General features: G+C 44.7%; 1 protein-coding gene across 2 annotated transcripts in view; it reads left to right on the forward strand.

The window, feature by feature from the left end:
• The first annotated feature begins 1,472 nt into the window (after positions 1-1,472).
• DENND5B (DENN domain containing 5B) overlaps positions 1,473-21,315 on the forward strand; it is a 103,928-nt gene continuing 84,085 nt past the window's right edge. Inside the window, exon 1 of one of the 2 annotated variants that reach the window (XM_064420952.1) lies at positions 1,473-1,677. In XM_064420952.1, coding sequence (XP_064277022.1) covers positions 1,566-1,677 — 112 coding nt within the window. In that variant the 5' untranslated portion in view covers positions 1,473-1,565. The remainder of the gene's footprint in view (positions 1,678-21,315) is intronic. The other variant, XM_064420953.1, reaches the window with a different exon arrangement.

Raw genomic sequence — 21,315 nt, forward strand, 5'->3', positions numbered from 1 at the left:
TGCAAAGTCGAGAAATTTACTGGTCTCACGGAAAATTTCTCTGCAGCTCCAGAAATGTTCAGGTAGTTACTGAGTGCTGCAGTTACAAGAATTGGAGAATGTGAGAGAGCATTGTCTTCTTTATAATTAAAAAAAAATTGGAAAATGGGGTTATTGGGAAGGAAAAAAAAATTAGTTTAGCTGTTGTCTGCTTTCACTAGAACACTAGGGGAAGCTAAGAAGTAAAAGGGAATAAAATTTGTTAATTTGATGGGATGAAGAGAGAGAGAGATATGCTGACCTAGGTGGCTTCCAGGTCAGACAGTTACTCCATGTACCTCCATAAAATGACACAAGGTAGATGGTTTATCAGTTTCCTTGTAGGCATTTTCTTATCAAAGGCATTTATTGAACAAGGACAAATGTAAACCATAAAAAGAAAATATGTGATTCACACTGCTAAGAGGTAAAATAAAGGGGTCATAGGAGTCCATAGTAAGAAAATGATGACTGTGTAATTATTTCAGGTGGCATGGACCAAGAGTAAAAAACAGATGAAACAAAAGGATAAAAGTGAAAATACTGAATGATATCATATCCAGAATACTGGAATACACTGAATGATATGATATCATTATGATATCCAGATGTCAGAATTATCGAAATATGGGGGGATCTTATCAATTTGGAGAAGAAAAAGTTACAACTTCAAAAGAATAATCTCTGCCCCTTTAAAAGTAGGTGCCGTTCGCGGACAGGGCTGCCAGTATTTTGGCATCGGGTGATCCCAAGGAGAAGGATTCTAGCAGCGGGGGTAAAATAATGCTGACTTATTTCTGGACGCAGCAGAATGGCTAGTAAATCTTAAGTAAACTAGGAACGAAGCAACATTGTAGATTTTTGCCTTGAAACGGAGTGCGAGTAGCCAAGAAATAGCTCTCCCGTAACGTGGTACGGGTGCCATCCATCACAGCGCGGGGATGGAGACGGCACAAAGCCATCCGCCGCGGGTGGTGGCCGCTGCTTCCACAATGGGCTGGGGAGGAGAAGAAGCCGTTTCCCGCGGCAGGATTCCCGCAGGAAGCGCTCAGCGCAGCCCGGGCGCCGGGCGGGGCTCGGCCCGTTCCGGCAGCGGGGCTCCGGGAGCTCCCTCCTGGGGCGGGGGGGAAGAGACATTCCCGATAGGAAGTGGCACCGTCTGCAGCTTTATTTAAATAAAGCCAACCTCTCCTGCTCGCACGCGGGGCAGCGTGAGGCTTTAATCGCGTGTGCCAAGGATCGCGCACACAACGGGCGACAAAGGCGACACGCCGGGCCCGCAGGAGCGAGGAGCGGGGCGGGGGCGGCCGCGCAGGGTTTAAATGCCCCGCGGGGGCGGTCGGGCAGCGCGGCGCGTCCCGCCCGTCCCCGCCCCGCTCAGCTCAGCTGACAGCGGGGCCGCCGCGGAGCCGCCGCTCGCTGCCCGCCTGCGCGGCCCCGCCGGGGCGGGGGGCGGCGCGCCGTGACCGGCCCGCGGGCGCGCCCGAGCCGCGCTGCCGCCGCCGCCGCACGGAGCCGCCGCCGGGAGCGCCGGGAGCGCCGGCGGGATGAGCGGGAGCGGCAACCCCGGGCCCGGCGCGGCGCCCTGCCGCTTCGCCCACTACTTCGTGCTGTGCGGCATCGACGCGGAGAGCGGGCTGGAGCCCGACGAGCTGGCAGGTGAGCGGCGCCCCGGAGGCCTCGCCCGCGCCCGCACCGCTGCGGCTCGGCGGCGTTCGGGATGCGCTGCCTCAAAATGTCTGCTCCCCCCGAGGAGGGGAGGAGGAGGGGTGGGAGCCGCGGGGAGGGAGCGACTTTGGAGGATAAAGCATCCTCCGGAGGGGCTGGTGGAGCATCCCCCCGAGGGCAGCTCCCGCCGGGCGGTGCGGAGCGTTTGGGCGCCGGGATGCGCCGTCCCCGCGGGCCCGGTGCGGGGACAGGCAGCCCCGGCGGGTGGGCGCTGCGACCCGCGGGGTGCCACTGGAGGAGAAGGGAACGTAGGGTTACGGATTGGAGAGAGCCGAATGACCGAGCTTTCTGCCGGGGCAGATGCGTTTTCTTCAGTCTCTGCACTGGAAAGGAGGGGGAGGGATCTGGGAAGAACTGAATATATTAATGGAATCGCATCTTCCTTATGTTTATTCGCACCTTATGTCTATTCAGAAATAGTCTTCCCGCATTCTTCTTTCCCCCTCTACCCCAGAAACCTTATAGAAAAAAAGGAACAAAACTATTGCTGTAGGTTCAAATGCATTTTCTAAAATGTTTATTTTTGGTGGGTTCATGACTGGATATGAGCTGATTATGTTGGCATAAGGCAGCAGTTCTTCCTCAATGTCACTTTTGTTTATGTGAATGAAACTAAGTCAGGTTTTTACATATAAAATTTTATCAACTTCAGGCTTAATTGCATGGAAGCTAAGCGTTTCCTAATGGAGTTACGAGTTTGGAAGTGTTTAAGTGCCAATGTTTGCCCATTCCCATGCATTCACTGCAGGCAAAGGAGCTGTGTGTGGCTGGAGTTGAAGGCAGCTGTGAGCCCCTCTGCCTGGCAGTGGGATCCTGAGGATGGGATCCTAATGAGGTCTCTGCAGCTATTGCATCAGGAAGTACCTTGCCTTCTGGTTGTGTAAGAGAAAGACACGATGATCTATATCACTGGTCAATGTACACTGGTTGAAGTTCATGTTTTTGTCAGCAGTGAAAGGGGTGGATGCACGTATGTTTCCAAGGAACAACTTTCCAAGGAGCCTTATCTCAAGGCAGGGTAACTAAGTCTCTACCCTTGGCAGTGAGCACACACTACTATATGGAGGTAGCCCTGGGGACTCCCAAGTTGAAGCATTAGCTAAATGTACTTTCATCTCTCTGTTTTTTCACATGTACTTGTGACCACAGCTGTGTGTTTTCGCTTTTGCTGCTTTTAGTAGAAAACTCCTGACTCCCAGGAGCCACCTCCCAGCTGATGGTGTACAGGGTTTGATTTGCATGGTAAGACCTATTGGGGTTTCAGCTACCTAAACTTTGTGTCATCTATCTGAAATTATTTTTAAAGCTGTGTTGGCTGGTAGGCTGTGCTTTCCCTGATGTACCCAGACTTTCCAAGTTGTCTTTTGCTGGTTTTTGCACTGTTTCCAAGGGAGGTGCACAGCTGTGTTCTTGGGGAGCGCTGCTCAAGGACAGCCTGAGTATGGTGGGTTTGTGCAAGTGTAGTGCCTTGACTACAGGGCTTCTCTTCTGTGATCATTCAGTAGGTTTGGCTGAACTGCTCCAGCAACACCAAGCAGATTTCAAAGCTAAAGTAATCTTCCTCTTCATTTTTCCAGTGAAAGAAAGTCATTTTGGCACATACAGGATATACCCATTTAGAAAATACAATGTAGCTGTGAATAATTTCAAAGAGAAATTAACAAAAGTAGTAATTTTTGAAGCCATGTCTTTGTAACTGGTTTCAACTGGGCAAGGTCCAGCAATATGGTTTGGACATACAAACACTTTTGGTAACACCAGTTTGGGAGGCATTCTTAGTACCTTAGGAGGGTTGGGATGTGATAAAGGAAGAAGTGGAGTAACAGAAATATGATGGGACTTAACATTGCCACTGAGCAATGTTATATTTTTAGGGACTCGTGACACGAGCTTTCTGCTATCAGCTGGGAGCTCAGCAGTGGGAAATGCTGGGGAGGAACAGGGAGTGCTGTGAGCCACAAATATAATACAGCCATGGAAAAATTAACTCTGTTTTAAGATGTAGCTGAGAAATCACATTTCTGTTAAAGCTTGGGGAGTACTAATGCTGCTGTGGTAGTGGGAGCCCATCTAGAAGTCTGTGTTACAGGTTTCAAAAAACAAGGTACTACAACTGAATTCTCTGCTGTAATGGGTGGGGAGAAAGATGCTTGGGGGAGCAGAAAGTCTGTTCTATCTCAGGAAACCCACAAATGGCTATTCTTTCTAAAAATGTTCTTAAAATTCTTTGTAGAAGTAAATGACCCTGTTCATTCAGTGTTATGTAGCTGTGATAGCTACCTCTTGCTGTCCTTGTGCTTAAAGAGCTTGCTGAGGTAACTCACAAGGCATCAATGAAAAGTTGCTGTGACTTAAGCTGCTGCACAGATCATCCCCAGTTTAGCAGAAAAAAAGTAATCAAGAACCTGCTTATCTCCAAACCCGTGAATCCCTTGGCAGCCAGCGTTCACAAAGCACCCTGCTCACCCCAGGTCTGAATGATGGAGCTGCCTTGGGGCTGAGCAAAGAGCAGGAGAAGGGACAAGAGGAGCTCTGCTGCTGCTTTGGAGGCCCCAGGGCCTCTCCTGCGAGGAGAGAAGCAGGAATTAGAAAGTCTTTGAGGATTTGAGATGGAGCTGGTGGTGATCTGCAGATGTGCAGGCAGCTCACCGTGGTACAGGGTGTGCTGAGGAGCTGCCTGTGAGTCAGCTCTGGCGTCACCTGGAGCTCCCTGACCTGTGCCTGCCTTGGCTGGGGACAGCCCGGGACTCTCCCCAGAGTGGAGGCTTTCCTTGCCTTAAGCCCAAAATCTCCTTCAACAAAAACTCTCTTCAATTAAAACCAGCAAAAAGCACCAAAAAATCCTCATCTGCTGCGTCAGGCAAGATGATGAACAAGTGAAATGTTTCAGTGAAAACATTGAAAGCAGGGCAAAGAACTGCTTTTCTGATTCTTGTAGTGTTGATAGGTTTGTGCAGAAAATGAAATAAAATCAACATTTATCGTTGTATAACATTTTGACATGCTTTTAGGGGAGAATATTCTGGTTTATGGTTCTTTTTCCACTGAATGGATGCTCAGGGCTTAAAATAAGCTTGGTAGATGAGAATTTTCCACCAAGAAAACAGTTCATTTTGCTTAGATTTTTTTTTTTGTCTTTTGCATGTACGATATTTTCTGGTGCAGTGTTTTTTTTTTTTTTTTTTGTGAGTTGCTCCACAGCTGGCTCTTCAGATGGCTGATTTGGGGTTTTTAAGTGGACTAATTTTGGACAGCTAAAAGCTGTTTACCTATTGCTCAACTTAGTAGTGTATCCAGGCACACAGCAAAATTGTGTGTAGATTATGATGTTGTCAAAACACTTGTGGCCCTTATCACAAAACTTTCACTCAAGGATGGAGAGGAAAAACACAAGTTTTTTGTTTTTCCCCAGGGACTCTTTTCCAGGCCCTTTCCAGAGATTTGAAGGAGGAAACTGTCTAAGGATTTCTGGGCATTTAATAGTTGGAGAGGTCATAAAAGTGGGGTATTTGATGTGAAATATCTTGAAAAGCATGAAAATTTCAGTTTCAATGCTCTGTTGAATTCCACTAAAGTAGGGTGGAGGGAGTTTTTCTGTTATGTTCAGGACTGATGGAAAACAAATTTCAGTTCACTTTCCTCTTCATGCCTGCTTCTTTTAGGTAAAGCCATTTTGAGACTATCAGCCTTGGAGTTGCATGTGCTCAAATGAATTTGTTATAGTCAATATTTAACATTGCATTTAACAAGAAGACCTAATTGTTCATTAAATTGTTTCTATCATATGTTTTGTGATACTATGTGAATTTCATATAGTGAGCTCTATGTGCAGGGCACAAGGTTTTCTGGCTGTAGCAGCTTTTACCATTTGCTTGGGGAGCATGTTAAATTTTGTAGTATCTTGTTTGAGTGTCACAAAATACAATTTAGAAAAATCCAGAGTACACATGACTCAATTAAAAAGAACATGAAATATACTTCATTGGGGAAGTAATTTAGTGCTCTGAAGGAAAGTAGGGAGATAATTAGGGATGGGTGTTTTGTTCTGAAGTGGAAGGTGGGTCCATTGTGGGTGCAGTTTGGAGGAAGAGAAGGTGCAGTAAAAGCCAGCATGGGAACTGGGACTTGGATGGTGCCTCCTCTGTCTTGTGAATATTGGTGGAGTTTCGTCTGCCTGATTGCTGTGTGAAAAGATTTATAAGATTTTTATAGGGTTTTTCTCCACACATGAACTGTAAATGTTACATTACACTGTCTACTTTTGGCCATTGTATAAAGATTCAATGTCTTACTGTCCTATTCAGTGTATGCTTGAAAACTGTAGGGAGCTTCATTACTCTACTGCTTAGATCAAGTTCTTTATTTTAATGGCCAGCAAAGCAGAGAGTGGATGCTGGTCATGCTCACTGAAAATGCTGAATGTCTTGGGGAAAATGCACATTTCTTCTACCTCATGCTGTTTCCCTACAAGACATCCACATATTGATAATTAATCTCCCTTCAATGATTGTTAAAATTCAAACAGAACATGCTGCAGTCTGGCTAACTGTGCTTCTTATCTAGTAGGCTCTTATTTTTAGAAAGCTAAAAGACTTTTTTGTCCTTGTGTGTGCTTGGCACCTGTGTGCTCATGCCTTGCAGAGCCTCCCCACCGCCTGCGCTGTTCTCCTTCGCGCTTCCTCCGTGCCAAGTCTGTGCGCGAAGTGCGCTGCCAGAAAATGCAGCGGCATTACTACAGTCATACAACTGCTTGTGTGCATGGCTTTTCTGAAAATAGGCAATTGGATTTTTTCCTGGTTTGCTGGAAATAGACTAAGTTTCCCTTTACCAAGGAATATCTGATCAGTTGCGATTCCTGTTCATGACTTGCACAACTGACGCAAATGAAACACAGGCTGCAGAAGTTTTGCTTTTCACTTTCAGGTGTGCACAGAGCGTTTTTGGAGGGATTGTCCAGATTAAGTAACCTGGATGTGGATGAGAATGGTGAAGTGGAGGCAGAGATGGTTTATGCCGTTGAAGTTAACAAAGCTTAACTTGCTCCTCAGAAGCAGTTGAGTTGATTGCTTAGGATTTCTCATCTTTACAGGGCTTGTGGGAGGAATGGAATTCAAGTGTTTCTCCAGCCCCCCTTAAGAAGTGATGCTCAAATGCAGCACTAAATCTTCTGACATTATACTGAAACAAAACAAGTCTCATAGATTAGGGATTGGATGGACTAGCTGGCTTATTGAAGTAACTGTCATTTTTTGTGAACTGTCATAATAATAGGGAAATACTGTGTATTCATTTAGGAAACCTGTTTGATGAAAATCTAAGCTGGGTTAATATTTTGTTCATGTGAAACAAGATCTTATTCTGCATATATGAAGTGTTGCTTTTCTAGTTAAAGGAGTATGGAGATAATCCCTGCTTTTGGGAAACCAAATTGGATGCTGAAACAGAAATGTTTCTGCGCTCTTCTATATCTTCAAAGGTGGTGGCATGGGTAATTGCTGTAATGGTTCATTCTTCTTTTTTTGCTATTGGGGGAAACTGTAATACCACAAAGATTTCAATTTTATTTAAAAAAAATCTGAATTATGCATTAAAGACTTAGTTCCTATAGGAGGATTTCTGCAGCCAAATGAATCAGTGCTTTTCATAAAGAACTGTCAATATTATTGATAAGTATGATCTCCAGTTACAATAACCTTTAATAAGGAGTGACTGTCTTGCTGGCTTGGATAACACACCATTTGTGGAATTGCTGATGGCTGTGATGTATTGCTGTGTTTCAGCAATAGCACTTTCCTTCTCTGTCTGTATATATGCCAGAGAAATGCTGGATTTAAATGCTCGCCCAGCCCTGATGTGATTATGCTGCTATACATTTGCCTTCATCTAAGTTTTTTCTACTGTATTCCTTTGAAAATAAGGTACTGATTGGGTTGGAAAAACATCATTATTCCTATCAATAGCACTGACTCACTAATGCTAAATGAAAGAGAATTTCTTGTACTTTGCTTGCCAGATAAGCTGCTGTTTTGATTTCCACTTAGAAAGACTAAAGCCTCTTGTACGCTCGGAGGCTGCTTGGCTGTTGCAGTAGCAGAGAAGAAGAAGGTGTGATGGTGTACGTGAGGGGGCTTTTTCAGTGAGCATCCCAGGAGCTGCCCTGTCAGTATTGCAGGAGGCAGCCCTTTTCCTTCCCGCACTGTAATTGCAGCAGTAATCAAAGCAGTGCCAGGCAGAATGGCTGAGCCGCTGTCCTTTATAAGAACGACCTAAATCCTGCCCTAATCTTGTTCCTGCGCAGCAGCCTGAAGTCACTGCTGGCCCCATCCTGGCGGCTTAGTGGGGCAGTGGCTGTGGAGAGATGGGGTCCCAGACCCACAGCCTGTGCCTGGGGTACAGAACCCCGGGAGACAAACGTGGCCCACAGCCTGTGCCAGGGACACAGAGCTCTGGGAGACAAACCTGGCACATCCCAGAGAGCACGGCAGCGCCGGATCGGGCTCGGCATGGCCGTGTGTTGGTGGGGAGGGTATGGACGTGGTGGTGTGAGCCTGAGGTCAAGGTCCTGCCCAGGGGAGGAGAAGCTCCTGTGTTGGTGTCCATTTCTGTCCTGGTCCTCAGGGGGAGGATGGTGGCATCGGGGGGAAGGCGATGCCCACCGTTCTGCAAACGGAAGAGCAGTAACCATAAATATGTCAGAATTGCTCAGGGCAGTGCGTGACTGTAATATTGATTTCTCTGCTCAGCTGTTTTCCCGTGTCCTCGCCAGAGCCATTTCCCAGTGCTGCAGGAGCTGTGCCAGTGCCCTGACACCCTTCCTACAGCCTGCCTGTGCCAATGCAGAGCTCCATGTAGGAATAACTCCAAAATGAGCTGCTTCAGGAGAGGCTGAGCTGCACGTAAGCCGTCAGGGCTCTCTTGCCTGCCTTCTTTCACCTGCTTGTCATGGGCTAATCAAGTTGTCCTTAATGCCAGCTCGTCCCTAAAACATGCTGGCAAGTGTACAGCCCACAAAGGCTCTCTATGGGCTGGCACTGGGTATGTGGCTGGCACACTCCTCCTGCTGCAGTTCTGGTCTGTTGCAATGAGGGCTGGAGTCAAGGAGAAATGTGAATGAAGGGGAAAAAAACAAACAGTGTGTGCACTTCTATGCAGTTAATGCTGTGATCTTTGGCTGGTGCTGTTTGAGATCATGTAGGACCACTTATATATGTGGAAAGAGTTTGTTCTTGAGCCATCTCTGGTGTGCATGGAGAGGAACTGTGTGGAATATGTGAATCTCTATATAGCTCATGACTATAAATAGCCCACAATTTTTGTTGTTCTCTTGGGTTTTTTTTTTCATTATCTACCTCTTAACCAGCGAATAGCAAAAATATATACAGTAGGAAAAATTGCATTGAGGAAAACCAAATTTGGTCAGGAAACAGTAAGCCTTCACTGTGGTTTTTTGATCACATTAACCATGTAGATAATCCCAAAAGTAATTAGGGAAGAAATGGTGATGGGTCATCATAGTAAAAGCAACATTCAGGGGAGATGACTAATGTGTGATAGACCGCTGAGGTGTCAGATATAGGCATGGCTGGAAGAAATTGTTACCTTACCAGTATGAAAATATAAACAACTCCATTTGTGCTTGTTGCTTGGAGTCAAAGGTCATTTTTAATCAGCTGTCTGATCAGCTGAAGATTCTCTCCTTAGGGTGTCCTAGGCTTGGTGGAGATGCCTGGCTGAAAACATGAAGCCATTCTCCTTTGAGGTCTGAGGTTTTGCTTCTACCTCCATGCCTACCCAAGCCATGAAAAATAACATCAAAACATCCAAGCAGATGCTTGAAGAATGAAATGAGAAGAGTATTCCATGGGAAAGAGGAATAGGAGTGGGAAGAGTCTGTAGTTTGAAGTACTTTGCCAGATCTCAGTGACCTGCTTCAAGTGATGGTACAAAAATTAACTCTTACTAGAATATGATATTAGAGTGAGGGGTCTGGTTTTAGTGAATCTGTAAAGAAATTTGGTTCTCTCACTGGAGAACAGCCTTCATAATTTCATACAAACATGTCAGCTGTTCTTGGTTTGTGTTTAGAGGCAATGTTTAAATATGTCAGTCTTGTACAGTAAGCACCCCCCCTCACCCTGCAGCATGAATTTGAGTTTGCTTTAAAGTCATTTTAACCATCAAATTGCAATAATAATTCTGGGATCTAGTAGCACTTAAAAGAAAACCTAGTGAGCTTTATATCAAGCTTGATATGGAGTCAAATCATGCTTTGAATCTGTGTGAGTGGTAAGTTGCACAGCATGAAAGCCAGAAGTATCCTCTGTCCACCCCCTTCTTGGTATTCTCTTGTCATGTTAAAGACTTAACATGTGGAAGGGTAAGGGGGCTTAATCTGAAACACCATTCTGTGTAAACAATGACAGGATTAAACAAAAAAAGAGCCAAGCTCAACTGTCATGGGTGTGTAGTGGCTGCTGCTTTTCACGGATGACTGAAATTATTTGTATAAATTTGCATTTTCCCCTCAGCATCTCTATAAACCTCTGCTCATTTCCATGCAGAGCTGTTTGCACGTACAAGCGGATTGGCATGCGGTGGCACGCGGTGCCATGCCATGTCACCTGTGGGAGCAGGAACTGGAGTTACGAGGGAAAATCAACTATCACCACGTTTGCTCCTTACACAGGGCTGCCCAGGTGTCAGAGGTGCTTTGAGTCCCTTGTGACTGAAACACAAGAGGGCTGAGCTCTCAGTAATGAAACAATGAAACCCAGAACTTGCTTATCTGGCAATTCCTCAATGAAATATTGATTAGATGGGCCAAGCAGCCTGCTTTGGGCTGACCAGCATCTGGAATCAGCTGGAGCCTTCTGGAAGAGGATGCTGCTGTCATGGTCCAAATAGGTATTGCTTACACTGACTTCAGGTGTCTGTCAGGTTCTGCAGTCTGTGTTCTCACTGACCTGGAGGGTCTAAATCATTTAAGAGCCCCCCTCTCCTGCTTTTTCTCCAGATTGCTGCCGAGATTAATCCAGTCAGATATGTGTAAATACCTTCTGCTGGGCGCTCTGGTCTCCCCTGAGATGCTCAGGAAAGAAAATTGAGATTTGTTGTTTTAAATTCAAATTATGAAGTATTTGAGCAAAGAATGCAATATGCAATTGAATAAATATTTGGCTTTTCATTGTTGAGGGAGGGGAGGATTTGCTGATGAGTTAGTTATTCACACAATACTATTTTTCTATCAGCATTCCCACTTGGTATTCTTGTTTGTTTTATGCTGTGCAATACTCTGACGTGAATTTAAAATGAAGAACAATTTTATGCTTAAAAACAAAACACCAGCTCTGTTAACACAGACTTTCTTTCAGCTGTGATGCTGGCTGGTGTGGAAGAGATAAAGGGCTGCTGCACTGTTTCTGGAATGGGACTTTTTTGTAATGTAGATTTTGTGCTTTCTCACTTTTATTCTTCCAGTATAGCTGTATGAAAATACACAGCACCAAGTATTTGAGGAAGAATTCCCACTTTTTGTTTAAAAAAACCCCAAAACCAAAGAATCCAAACAAAACTAACAGAAACACTGAAAACACCCAACCCCCTAAAATTTTGTGATGATGTGAAGATTAAAAGTTGGTCATGACTCACATTGTTTGAAAACTGCCAGGTGCTTTATAAAAATGACTGATGGTAGATGTGTGTAAAGCTGTGTGTAAAGGGTGTATTTTGCTGTATGTGGTGCCTTGTAAGCACTGCAGAAATATCAAGGCCAGGAAGAATGATATTACAATGTCTTTAATGCACCCCTTTTGGGGTTGTCAGCCTTTGTCTGTAACTACTATTGCTATGAATCTATTAAGGGAGAACATTTATCTCTGGAAATCAGGATAGCAGCTATTCAGCATGGATGGATTAGGTGTTTAGCCTTTTCCCAAGATGATGCTGTTCAAGATAGGTTTCTCTTACAACATATTTGCAAATATATTGACTCTTTCTGGCTTTAGTGAGTATGATAGCAGATGTTGTTTGACTCTCTTAATTCAAGCAGGGATGTGTTGTCTAGTGTTTGTGTCTGAAATTTGGGAATGACTAAGAATTAAGGAATCCTGGTTTAGGGAATGCTATTAAGTAATCATTTTTTTCCTGTATAAATAGGAACATCTGCATGGGCTGAGGCATCTGTAGTCGTGGTCTGCTATTGCACTTAGCAAAAGGGGAATGGTGATGGGAGATACTAACTTTCACAATAGCAGTTCTGGGTAATAACTTACTGTCATTTCTATGCCCATGTCTTCGTTTCTTTCTCCTTGGAGCTGCCCACAGGGTGGTGAGTTGAGCGGGGAAAGAAAGAGCCCTGTTGAAATTTGCTCAGCGTAACACACTGTTAAGAAAAAACAATAACCAAAACAAAAACCCCCCAAAAAAAATAAATATCCTTCCAGCCTCATGTGGGCTGAACTTCCCATGAAAACCATGCCTTAATGAGCTCAGGCCCCTCAGCCTTGCTTTGTCCCTGTCAGCAGGTGAGAAAGAGCCGAGGTCCCTGGCGTGGGTGCCCTGGCTGTGACCCAGGAGCTCGGGGCCCCAATTAGTTCAGCTCTTGTGCTTTCGGCGGGAATAAGAATGACAAAACATCTTGTCCGGGGGCCTGGATGTATTCATGCTCCTGCCTTCAGGTCCCTGCTGGCACTGGGAGAGCCATTTGTCCAGGAACCAGGGAGAAAAGGCAGAGATTTAGGTCTGTCCCAGAGCTGAGAGCGCATCACTCAGAGCAGTCATTGCAGCGACGACGTGTCCAAGATACAGATCAAATATGATGGTGATAATGACCTGAAAGCTATCTCCAATTCAAAATCAGTATTGGGTTTCAGTTATTGGTTAATATTTTGTCAGCACTTTGTGACAATGACTTCTGACTGTGTCCCAGCACTGCTTGTGATGCACTGAATAACTCAAATGGGAAGCTGATGCTAACTAAGCAGGAGACCATCTGTGTTGTTAATAGTGCAGTGTTATCACACTCAAAACTCAGTTTGAGTGATTGATAACATGATCACACCAGGCTTGTTTCCTTTTTATTAAAAAAAAAGTTAAAATACCACCCCCCCAACTGATCTTATCCTCCCCCCAGTCTTATCTACCAACTTCTGAGCACACATGTCAATTTAATTTTGTCAGAGATGGAATGGAAAAGAAAGTGGATTTTTTTTTGTGAAGTCCCTGCAGCTAGAGCAGAGATCCTAATTAACCTTTCAATAGTGTAGGTGCACAGTTTGTGGTAATTGGGAGTGGGGCTGCAGCCGAGCCTCATCCCCAATGGCTACAGCTGTGCAGGACAGGTGAGCAGCATTGAAGGTCATGAGACAAGGAATGCCAAGGTGCACTGACCAGCCACCAACCAAAGGGAACAGAAGGCACACAGGTGTAAAGCATGTAAGATGAAGACTGTAAAAGGCTGGGCTAAAGAACAAGAAGGGTGGATGCTTGCAGCCTTCTGCAGTGACGTGGTGTTACTCTGTATGGGCAAGTGCCTGAAGCCTTCTGCAGTGACATGGTGTTACTCTGTTTGGGCAAGTGCTTAAAGCCTTCTGAAACTGTCTGGTGATACTCTGTGTGTTGTGGGGCCATCTTAACTGTGACATATGCTGCAAGACAATAGTACAAAGGCTGCAGGAAAAGCAACAGCACTTTCTAAAGCAAGGGAGGCCCCTCCATGAGGGTGTCCTGGCAGGCTAATTGGCAGCCCCAGAGTGGGATCCAAGCTGAGCATGTGCTGCCTCCTGCCCATCTGGTGGGGTGGGGAGCAGAGGTAACTCCTGGTATTGAGGGGGAAGGAAGGAAGGACTATTGGAGCTAGCAGGTCTGTGTGAGCAAAAGGAGCTGCGGATGAGAGGACCATGATTTCTGTCCTGCTATCCTGTTGCATAATTCCTAGTGCTATTCACCCATACCTGTGAAAACCTACAGCTGTACTAAAGCCATCATTCTTAGTCCTCCTTGCTCAGTCTCAGCTCCTACAGTGTGATAACAGGCTCTGGGAACAAAGCTATGTTTGGCAATAAAGAGCAGTTCTCAGATGGTTGTTTGAGGGTCCAAGTCCTTCCTCAACCTCAATGAAAGGATGTAGGAGCTTGACTGTGTTGGTACTATTGCATCCAGAGGTGTGTCTATGGAAAAAAACTTCTGTATTTTTTCAGAATATACTGAATGGGAGATGCAGAAGCAGAACATGCTGGGGAAGAGAGTTTTTTACTATCTTTTTCTTTTTGTATCTTCCCCCTTCCTACATTCAAGAACAAACCAGCTCATCCTCATGCTTTATTGTTCTAAAATGCTATTCTGACCTTTCTGATGATGTTGTCAAGAATGAAAATCTGTAGTCTGATATATTAAAGTGCTAATGATGCATTAGGAGTCATAAAACTGTATTAAGTGCATTAAATTTTGAGTAACTCCAATAAAAGATGCTGCAAGGGATGGCTAATCACTTAGCATTTATGAGTTATCTTGGAAGTAAATGACAATATCCAGCTGAATCTGCCTGCTGAAATAGCCTAGAAGGAGATGGTATTGCCTTGCAGTGGAAGGTTGGCAATCTGTGCTTGATTAATCTGCTCACACCAAAGTGGCATTGCTCCATGCTTCCAGCAAGCTTGTAACAGATGAATGCATTAATGAGCCCCTGGGTAACTGAGACGACCCCTGGGGGCCAGGGGATGTGGGGAAGGATAAACATTGCTGACTCAGTTTCTCGCTGTTATATTACATATTTTTTTTTTCCAAACTGTGCTTAGGTGATTCCATGTTGAAGTGCCTTTCTGCATAACTAACAGTAGCAGAGCTATTTGGCTGGCTGGGTTACTTAAGCCTTTTTATTTCCCTGACTTTTCTTTACTTGAAAACATGTTACTGTCTTCAGATGTGAAATACTGACTCCTGGTTAGTTGCTGCTAGACCATGCTAAGTCTTTTTATGTTAGAGAGAGGCTGGGACCAAACCTCCCTTGGGGGATCTACTGAGCCATCATCATCTTCTGTGTGTATTCAATTAACTGCCTGGTAAAAGTGTGTAGAGGCCTCTGAGGGCTGATGACAAGATGTGGTCTGGAAAGTTTGGGAATTATTCTAGCTATAAGAGAAACAGTTTCAGGAAGCTACTTAGTTTTTGCAGACTAGATTGTCTTTAATTTTCACTGTCTGAATAGGTTTAATAAGAAAGAAATTGCAGTTAATTTTAAGCAGGTTTTTGCATTCAGGAATTAAGTTTCTGTTTTTCTTTCTTGTAGTGGCTTACTGACAATTGGCTTGCTAATGCATTTAAATTCGGCTCCTTAAAAATGTATTAAGTGGTTTATTTGTAGGAGGTCATCAGTTTCGCGATATTGTATAAAACTGAAACCAAATCCTGCTGTCTGCAGCTGCAGTGTTAAATAGAGCATCATTGTCATGTGGTGAGCATGGCTGTCAAAACACTTTGGTCGAAGTGGGTAACATGAACAGTTCTTCTACATTAAATATTTATAGCAGAAAATGCAAACTCAGAGGGCTGCCAGCAGACAGACATACTGCTTAAATACATTGTTGTGGTGGCGAGGGCACGGATCTTCGCGCTGCAGCTTTAGGAAGAAGACAGCAACCTGTTTCTCCTTGCTCATGGGCTCAAGGGTGTGCTTTTTCTGCATGTGCACGTATATGAAAAGGAGCTGGAAATTTAAAACTTTGAAAGGAAAACAGTAGCTCAGCACAAGTGATTTGGCTGCCAGCGTCCCCCAGAATGGTCTGTTCTGCTACAGCAGCCACAGGAGAGTGCAGCACAAGCTTCTCCTGCGTGCCTGGCTGCAAGGGCAGCACGTCTTTATTTCAGGCCCTCTGGTGCAAACAGGTGGTGAACTACAAGTGGCGCGATGCTGAGGAGAAAACCATGTAATTAAATCTGGCGCTGTAGCATAATAAATCTCCATTGTATTCTTTAGCTTTCTAGACGCCTTTCGAGCAGTACACAATGGCTGTGATTAATGACTGTTGCATTGTCTTAAATAATAAGCTTGAGCCTTTGGATAGGTGACATAATTTAGCCGTAATGAGCGTCAGCTTCATGTGTTTGATCTCAATGCTTTGAATTTCAGTGTCGTTGTTGCCATGTCCTTGAGAGATTGTTTTATGCTGAAGAAAACCAGTAAAGGAGGGGGATGGGGAGCAATTTTTAAGAGGGTGTGAAGAATCCAACCAAACTGTTGCTCTGAGGATGCTGACTTTCTCGTTGCCTCTTGTTTTTTTGATATGTGAGATGAAAGTGATTTGAATTGTTCATAAACTGGACCCACTGCTATTGAGAGAGATCTTTTCTTTGATAAAAGTATTGCTTGCTGCGAGGTGTCTGCTGGGAGTACCATTGATGGGTGTTTCCTTTTGTGTGTCAAGATGCACCAAATAGCCATAGCAGGGAAAAGGCTTTTCTATCCTTTCCACATCATCGCCTCATCCATCACCACCTCAGTAGGCTTCTCTTTTGTTTTCTCCCTTGACTGAAGATAGCAGTTTTTTGATATGAGCTCCTGTGTCTTCACATTGCCTGGCAATTCAGTTGGCAGACAAGAAAAAACATTATATTCTCTTCCCTGCAGTACCTGTGAAGAGCTTTCCCCATCTCTATCTGCTCAGCACTTCAGCAGAGCTGGATAGGGAGGGCTGAGAAACTACAAAGCACATCAGACCTAATTATTCAGCCAGCATAAAGGCTTTTCTTTCCTGCTTGGGGTATTCACTTTTGCCTGTGTGGGTAGTTTGACTGACAGAGCGTGCTGATCCCAAAGCCATTGCACTTTGCCATATAAATGCTCCAACCCCAAATCCATCCTCCTTCGGGCAGCCTGGCCCAAGGGGGCAGCTCTCATGGCAGGGCTCATCAGTGGAGGGTCAATGCAGACTCTCCCCTTTGTCTTTATTTTTGCAGGGATGGTGGGGAAAGGGATTTAAAATCCCTCACCCTTTCTTAGTAAGTCTGACTCATTTTGTTTGGTTTAGCGTTGTGGTAGAAAGAAACATAATGGATTTGTTAGGGTCAGTGCTTCACAATGTGACGGTTGACTTTGATGGGCAATAGGGCCTGGTTTGCCACTCCAGACAAAGGATTTGTAGGTCTTGCAGGCTGCCATCTGTTTCTAAAAGCAAGTTTTGGTAGAGAAGTGATGCAGCTTGCATGCTGAAAAAGTTGGGGTCTTTTTCTTGAAAACTGCTGTGTCCTTTTGAGCTTTAAATTTCAAAACTAAACACAGTTTATTAATAGCAGGACTGCCTTTTACCCTCCCTCAGGCAAGCTGAGCATCCAAATAGCATTAGTGATGTGTTGGCGTCTTCTAAAATATTTGTATTTCAGAATGCATGCACTGATCCCTGGAGTGGGTTCTATTCTTTTCTTCAGCCCCCACCCAAACTCTGAAATGCAACATCTGGCTGCATTCAGGTTGTTTGCCTTTATTCTGCTACATCAGCATATAAGGCACAGATTGGAGAAGAAATAATTTTCAGCTTTCATTTGGTTTTTCTCTTGTGCAGAAGTTTTGTTTTATGCTCCCTTAAAAACAGCAGAAAAACAGCTGACCATATTCTGCCCCTATAATCCAGAGTGGAAATTCCTGCTTTCCTGCAGTGAGTCTGCTGCAGTCTCTTAAATAAAGTGACCAGCCGACCTGTAGGGCTTAGACACGCTGACAAATGCGGTCTATTTATGTGCTGTGTGTTAACCTGTTAGTGGATTGTTTCTATGTATAACTACTGGAGGAAGCACAGAGCTGCACAATCCAGGTCTGGAGGGCAGGAAGGCATCCTGCTGTAGGACTTAACTGCAGAGGCTTTATTAGTCACATTTGCTTTCTTGTTTATAGCTGGAGATGAACAGGACCTCCAGCACCATAAAGAGATCCTGGATTCTGGTCCTGCCCATTTGTTTAGCCCATTGCCCTCCTAGTGTTCCTAACACTCTTCCAGTGCATTTTTCTATTTTATTAAGGGGCGTGACTGGTGTGGCTGCTGTAGCTGTGTAGGTATACAGGAGCATCACCAGAAATAGGGCTGCAAGTGCTGTATTGTGACAAGGGAGTTAATATGCTGCTGCTGAATGTCATATTAAGGCTGTGGTGGCAGCCAAAGGAAGCTAGCACCTTCCCTTTGCCCCCAAACACAGCAGCCCAAGGCTTGCCTTTGCAGATATCCTGGGCATCTTGTCACTCTCCAGCAAACCAGTGTTTGCCAGCCACTGGCAGAGAGCTGGCAGGCTGCACTGGCACTCCTACTGCTGAAGTGCTGTGTTTTGGGCTGTTCCTGGAATTAACCTGTTTTCCAGACTTGCTCCCAGCCCTGGCAAGTGGCTCAGTGCTGGGGGCTGGCATGGGAGAAGGGGCTTGCTGGCTTCCCTGCCCTGCTGGGCAGAAGGAAACACAGTCATCAAGCTGGCAAGCATTACAACCAGCTCTGCTTCCCTGCCCTGGCTCTCCTCACAGCACTGTGCCTGTGCCAGTGCTGTGCAGGCAGCAGTGAAAAGTGGATTTCTTTTCTTTTTTTTTTTTTTGGAGGGAATTAAAGGAGTAAATGACTGTCTTTGATGTGGTGGCCTGGTTCTGTACTGAGCTTTCTGCTGCAGGAGCTGATAGCCTGTCCCTCTGCCAATTTTCCTCGGAAGGGTGGAAAACACTACTGACAAAGACCTGAGGCCCAGAAAAATGGCATTCCTGGTCAATAGGATTAATTTAAATGAGGGGGTACCCAGCTCTTATGTGAAGATGAGAGCTGATCCACAGTAGGAAGTCTAAACACAGGCTGCTTCTACTGATTCAGGCTTTTAGGTCCTCAACCTGGCTGTTTCATGGAATTTAAATAGTTTGCCAAGGAAGGGCTTGTCATGTCCAGATATGCAATCTAGACAGCTTTGAATAGCTGATGCTGATGGTTTTCTCTGGAGATGTGACAACAGTTCAATCATCAAATATATGTTGCAGGAGTGAGCCTCTCCAGCTACCTGTAAACTCCTTTCAAGCAGCAGAAAAACTTCTGTCTCCTTTTAGGTGCAGGAGTGCCATGGTGTCAAGTCCCAACACCTATATGGGACCCTTGAAATATGCTTGAGGAAGCCCATGATTTTTATTCAGTTAATTTTAATTTTCCAAAGCTGAGACTTTCTTGATTCTCACTAAAATACAAAGTGACACAGAAGCTTCACAGAAGTGCAGTCATTAGCTTAAGAGGATCAGATAAAAATTGAAAGGGTTTTGTTTAAGAAAAATTTGCACCAAGTACTTCTAGGTAGCTGTGTTATCTAAAATGAGTATTGAGTTTGAGAAGCCAAGAAGTTCTTTATAGTCCATTTGTGGACTCTAGGTTTTTGGCAATGTGTATATACCGCAGCTTTGGAGCTATCAAATTTAGTGACGTGGTAGGTGTAGTATCTATCAGTATCTTTTTTGTGTAGTCTTTGTATTTTCTACACCTTAAAAAAAATAAAAAGGGAGTTGCAGGGAATAAACTTCTGAGGAATGAGGGCGAAAATGGTGGGATTGTCATTTGTAGAAACAGCAGTTGATTTAGTCTGCTTAGCCAAAGAATCTTTGGCTCTATCAGAGGAGAACTTTTTCTGCTGTACTTAATTGAATTTGCCAAGCTGGAACAAGCCCTGGCATAGCAGTTTCAACCCCTGCCTTTGCTAGTCAGCAGCATGCAGAGCTGCAGAGAAGTGATGAAAAATGCTGAGTAAATGCTGTGTGAACTGGAAAGTCAGCACTGAAATGCCTTCTTGACCTGGTGGTGATGGTCATTTCCTCCTCCTGAGTCAATTTGGGACATTTGGCATATGTCCAACACAAAAAAATGAGTTGTGTTCTGCAGGGATTCTCTTCCCTGCAGAGGTCTGTGTGTGCACTCAGTGCCGTCCTGGGAGGGTGCCTGTGCAAGACAAGCCATGCTCTGGAGAATGCATCTGATCTGAACAAGCCTCTGTGGAGGAGTTTGAAAACTCAGATCAGTTGGGAGCTGCAGGAGGAAAGCAGAGTTTTTACATACCATTGCAAAGGAGCATTACTTTTGTCTGGAAGCATAAGGGTTATAGTGGAGGAGCCTAAATCCTAAATTTAAGTCCTGATGTGGCACTGACTGTAGGTCCTAAGGAGCTTTCTGTTCTGTCATTCTTGCAGTCTACTGGAAAAAATGTGTTATTTGTACAGGCAATGAAAGCATTGGCTATGGAGGCTGCAGTCATTTGCACCCACAAATGGATGGTTCTGAACCAATTCAGTGATGAGCAGTCCCAGCCTGCCTGGTGAGATAGTGGGGAGCTCACATCCTACCAAATTAGTTGTTACTTGAATTGGGAAGGAGTGGTGTGCAAATGAATGCCTTCCATTTGAGTTCATTTGGATGTAGGAGCTGCTGTTTTTGTTTGATAAACTTGATAAACCTCATCTGCTGTAACAGTGATTTCAATTGGAGGAAGATAAATTGAGGTGGAGAAGGAAATTGGAGGGCACAGGCTCAAGCCTGAGCAGGAAGATTGTTTTAATAACCTTGTCAAATGCATGCTGCTCTGGTTCAGGGTAAATGCCAATTCTTCAAAGTTCTTAAGGTAAAAAAGGCCAAGACCTCAGTTTTTCAGGTATATTTGAATATAATATTCGAATACATTTGAGATGCCTCTGAAAAGCAAGCTCGGTTTCCACCAGCTGAGCAAGACAGAAGACTGTGTCACTTCCTTGAGAAAACAGGCAGACTCTCTGCTGGGTTTGTTTTCCCAGTCCTGGAATGAAAGCTTTCTGTTTGTGCTGAAATGGTGATTAGTAAGATGTCCTAGCAAAAAGGAGGAATTTAATGCAGCAAGAGGAAGAGTGATGTAGCTTATCTGTGGTTGTGCGTGTGCCCCTGTGGGTGTGTGAGATTTGTGCCCTGGATTAAGGGTGATGGTGTGTGCTTCTGTTGGACACAGAGGAAATGTCTTTCAAGTGATTTGAATAGTGTTGGGTGTGTGTGTGTGAAGAATAGAGAAGGCAGTGAGCAAAGTCTTTTTTTAACTTAAGGTAAGTTTCACTTTTATTTCATACTCTGCACTAGAATAGCCCAGATACAAAGCTTGAGGTAAAAATGCACACTAAAGCTGGAATACAGACTACTGTTTGGAAAAGCTAAGTTGCAGAAATTTGTAGAGAAGAAGTCTGTAGCTTAAGACATAAGCAAAACCAGCAAGCGGCCTGATAGCTTTTTTTAGGTTATAAGGCAAGAAAGCTTATCAAACACAAGCAATGAGTTCAGGGGGCTGAAAGTCAAAGCCAAGATGCACAGTGCCTGGGAAGCTGAGGGTGGTGGTGGCTGTTCTTTCTCCAGATCAGTGGGGAACTCTGTGTGTGTGTACAGATGCATGTGCAGACCAAGTTACTCTTTCCCATCACAGAAGAGCCCCAGGTAACCTGGTTTGTTAGAAAAGGAAGTTTCTGCAGGCTCCCAGCTCTCTAAGACTCTTTTCCACTCACTAATGGCAACTCACTGAATATTTCTGACTGTCCTAGATGAGAGACAATGACCTTGATGGCCA

This window comes from Passer domesticus, chromosome 5 (assembly GCF_036417665.1).
Source record: "Passer domesticus isolate bPasDom1 chromosome 5, bPasDom1.hap1, whole genome shotgun sequence".
In the NCBI taxonomy this organism is placed as follows: Eukaryota; Metazoa; Chordata; class Aves; order Passeriformes; family Passeridae; genus Passer; species Passer domesticus.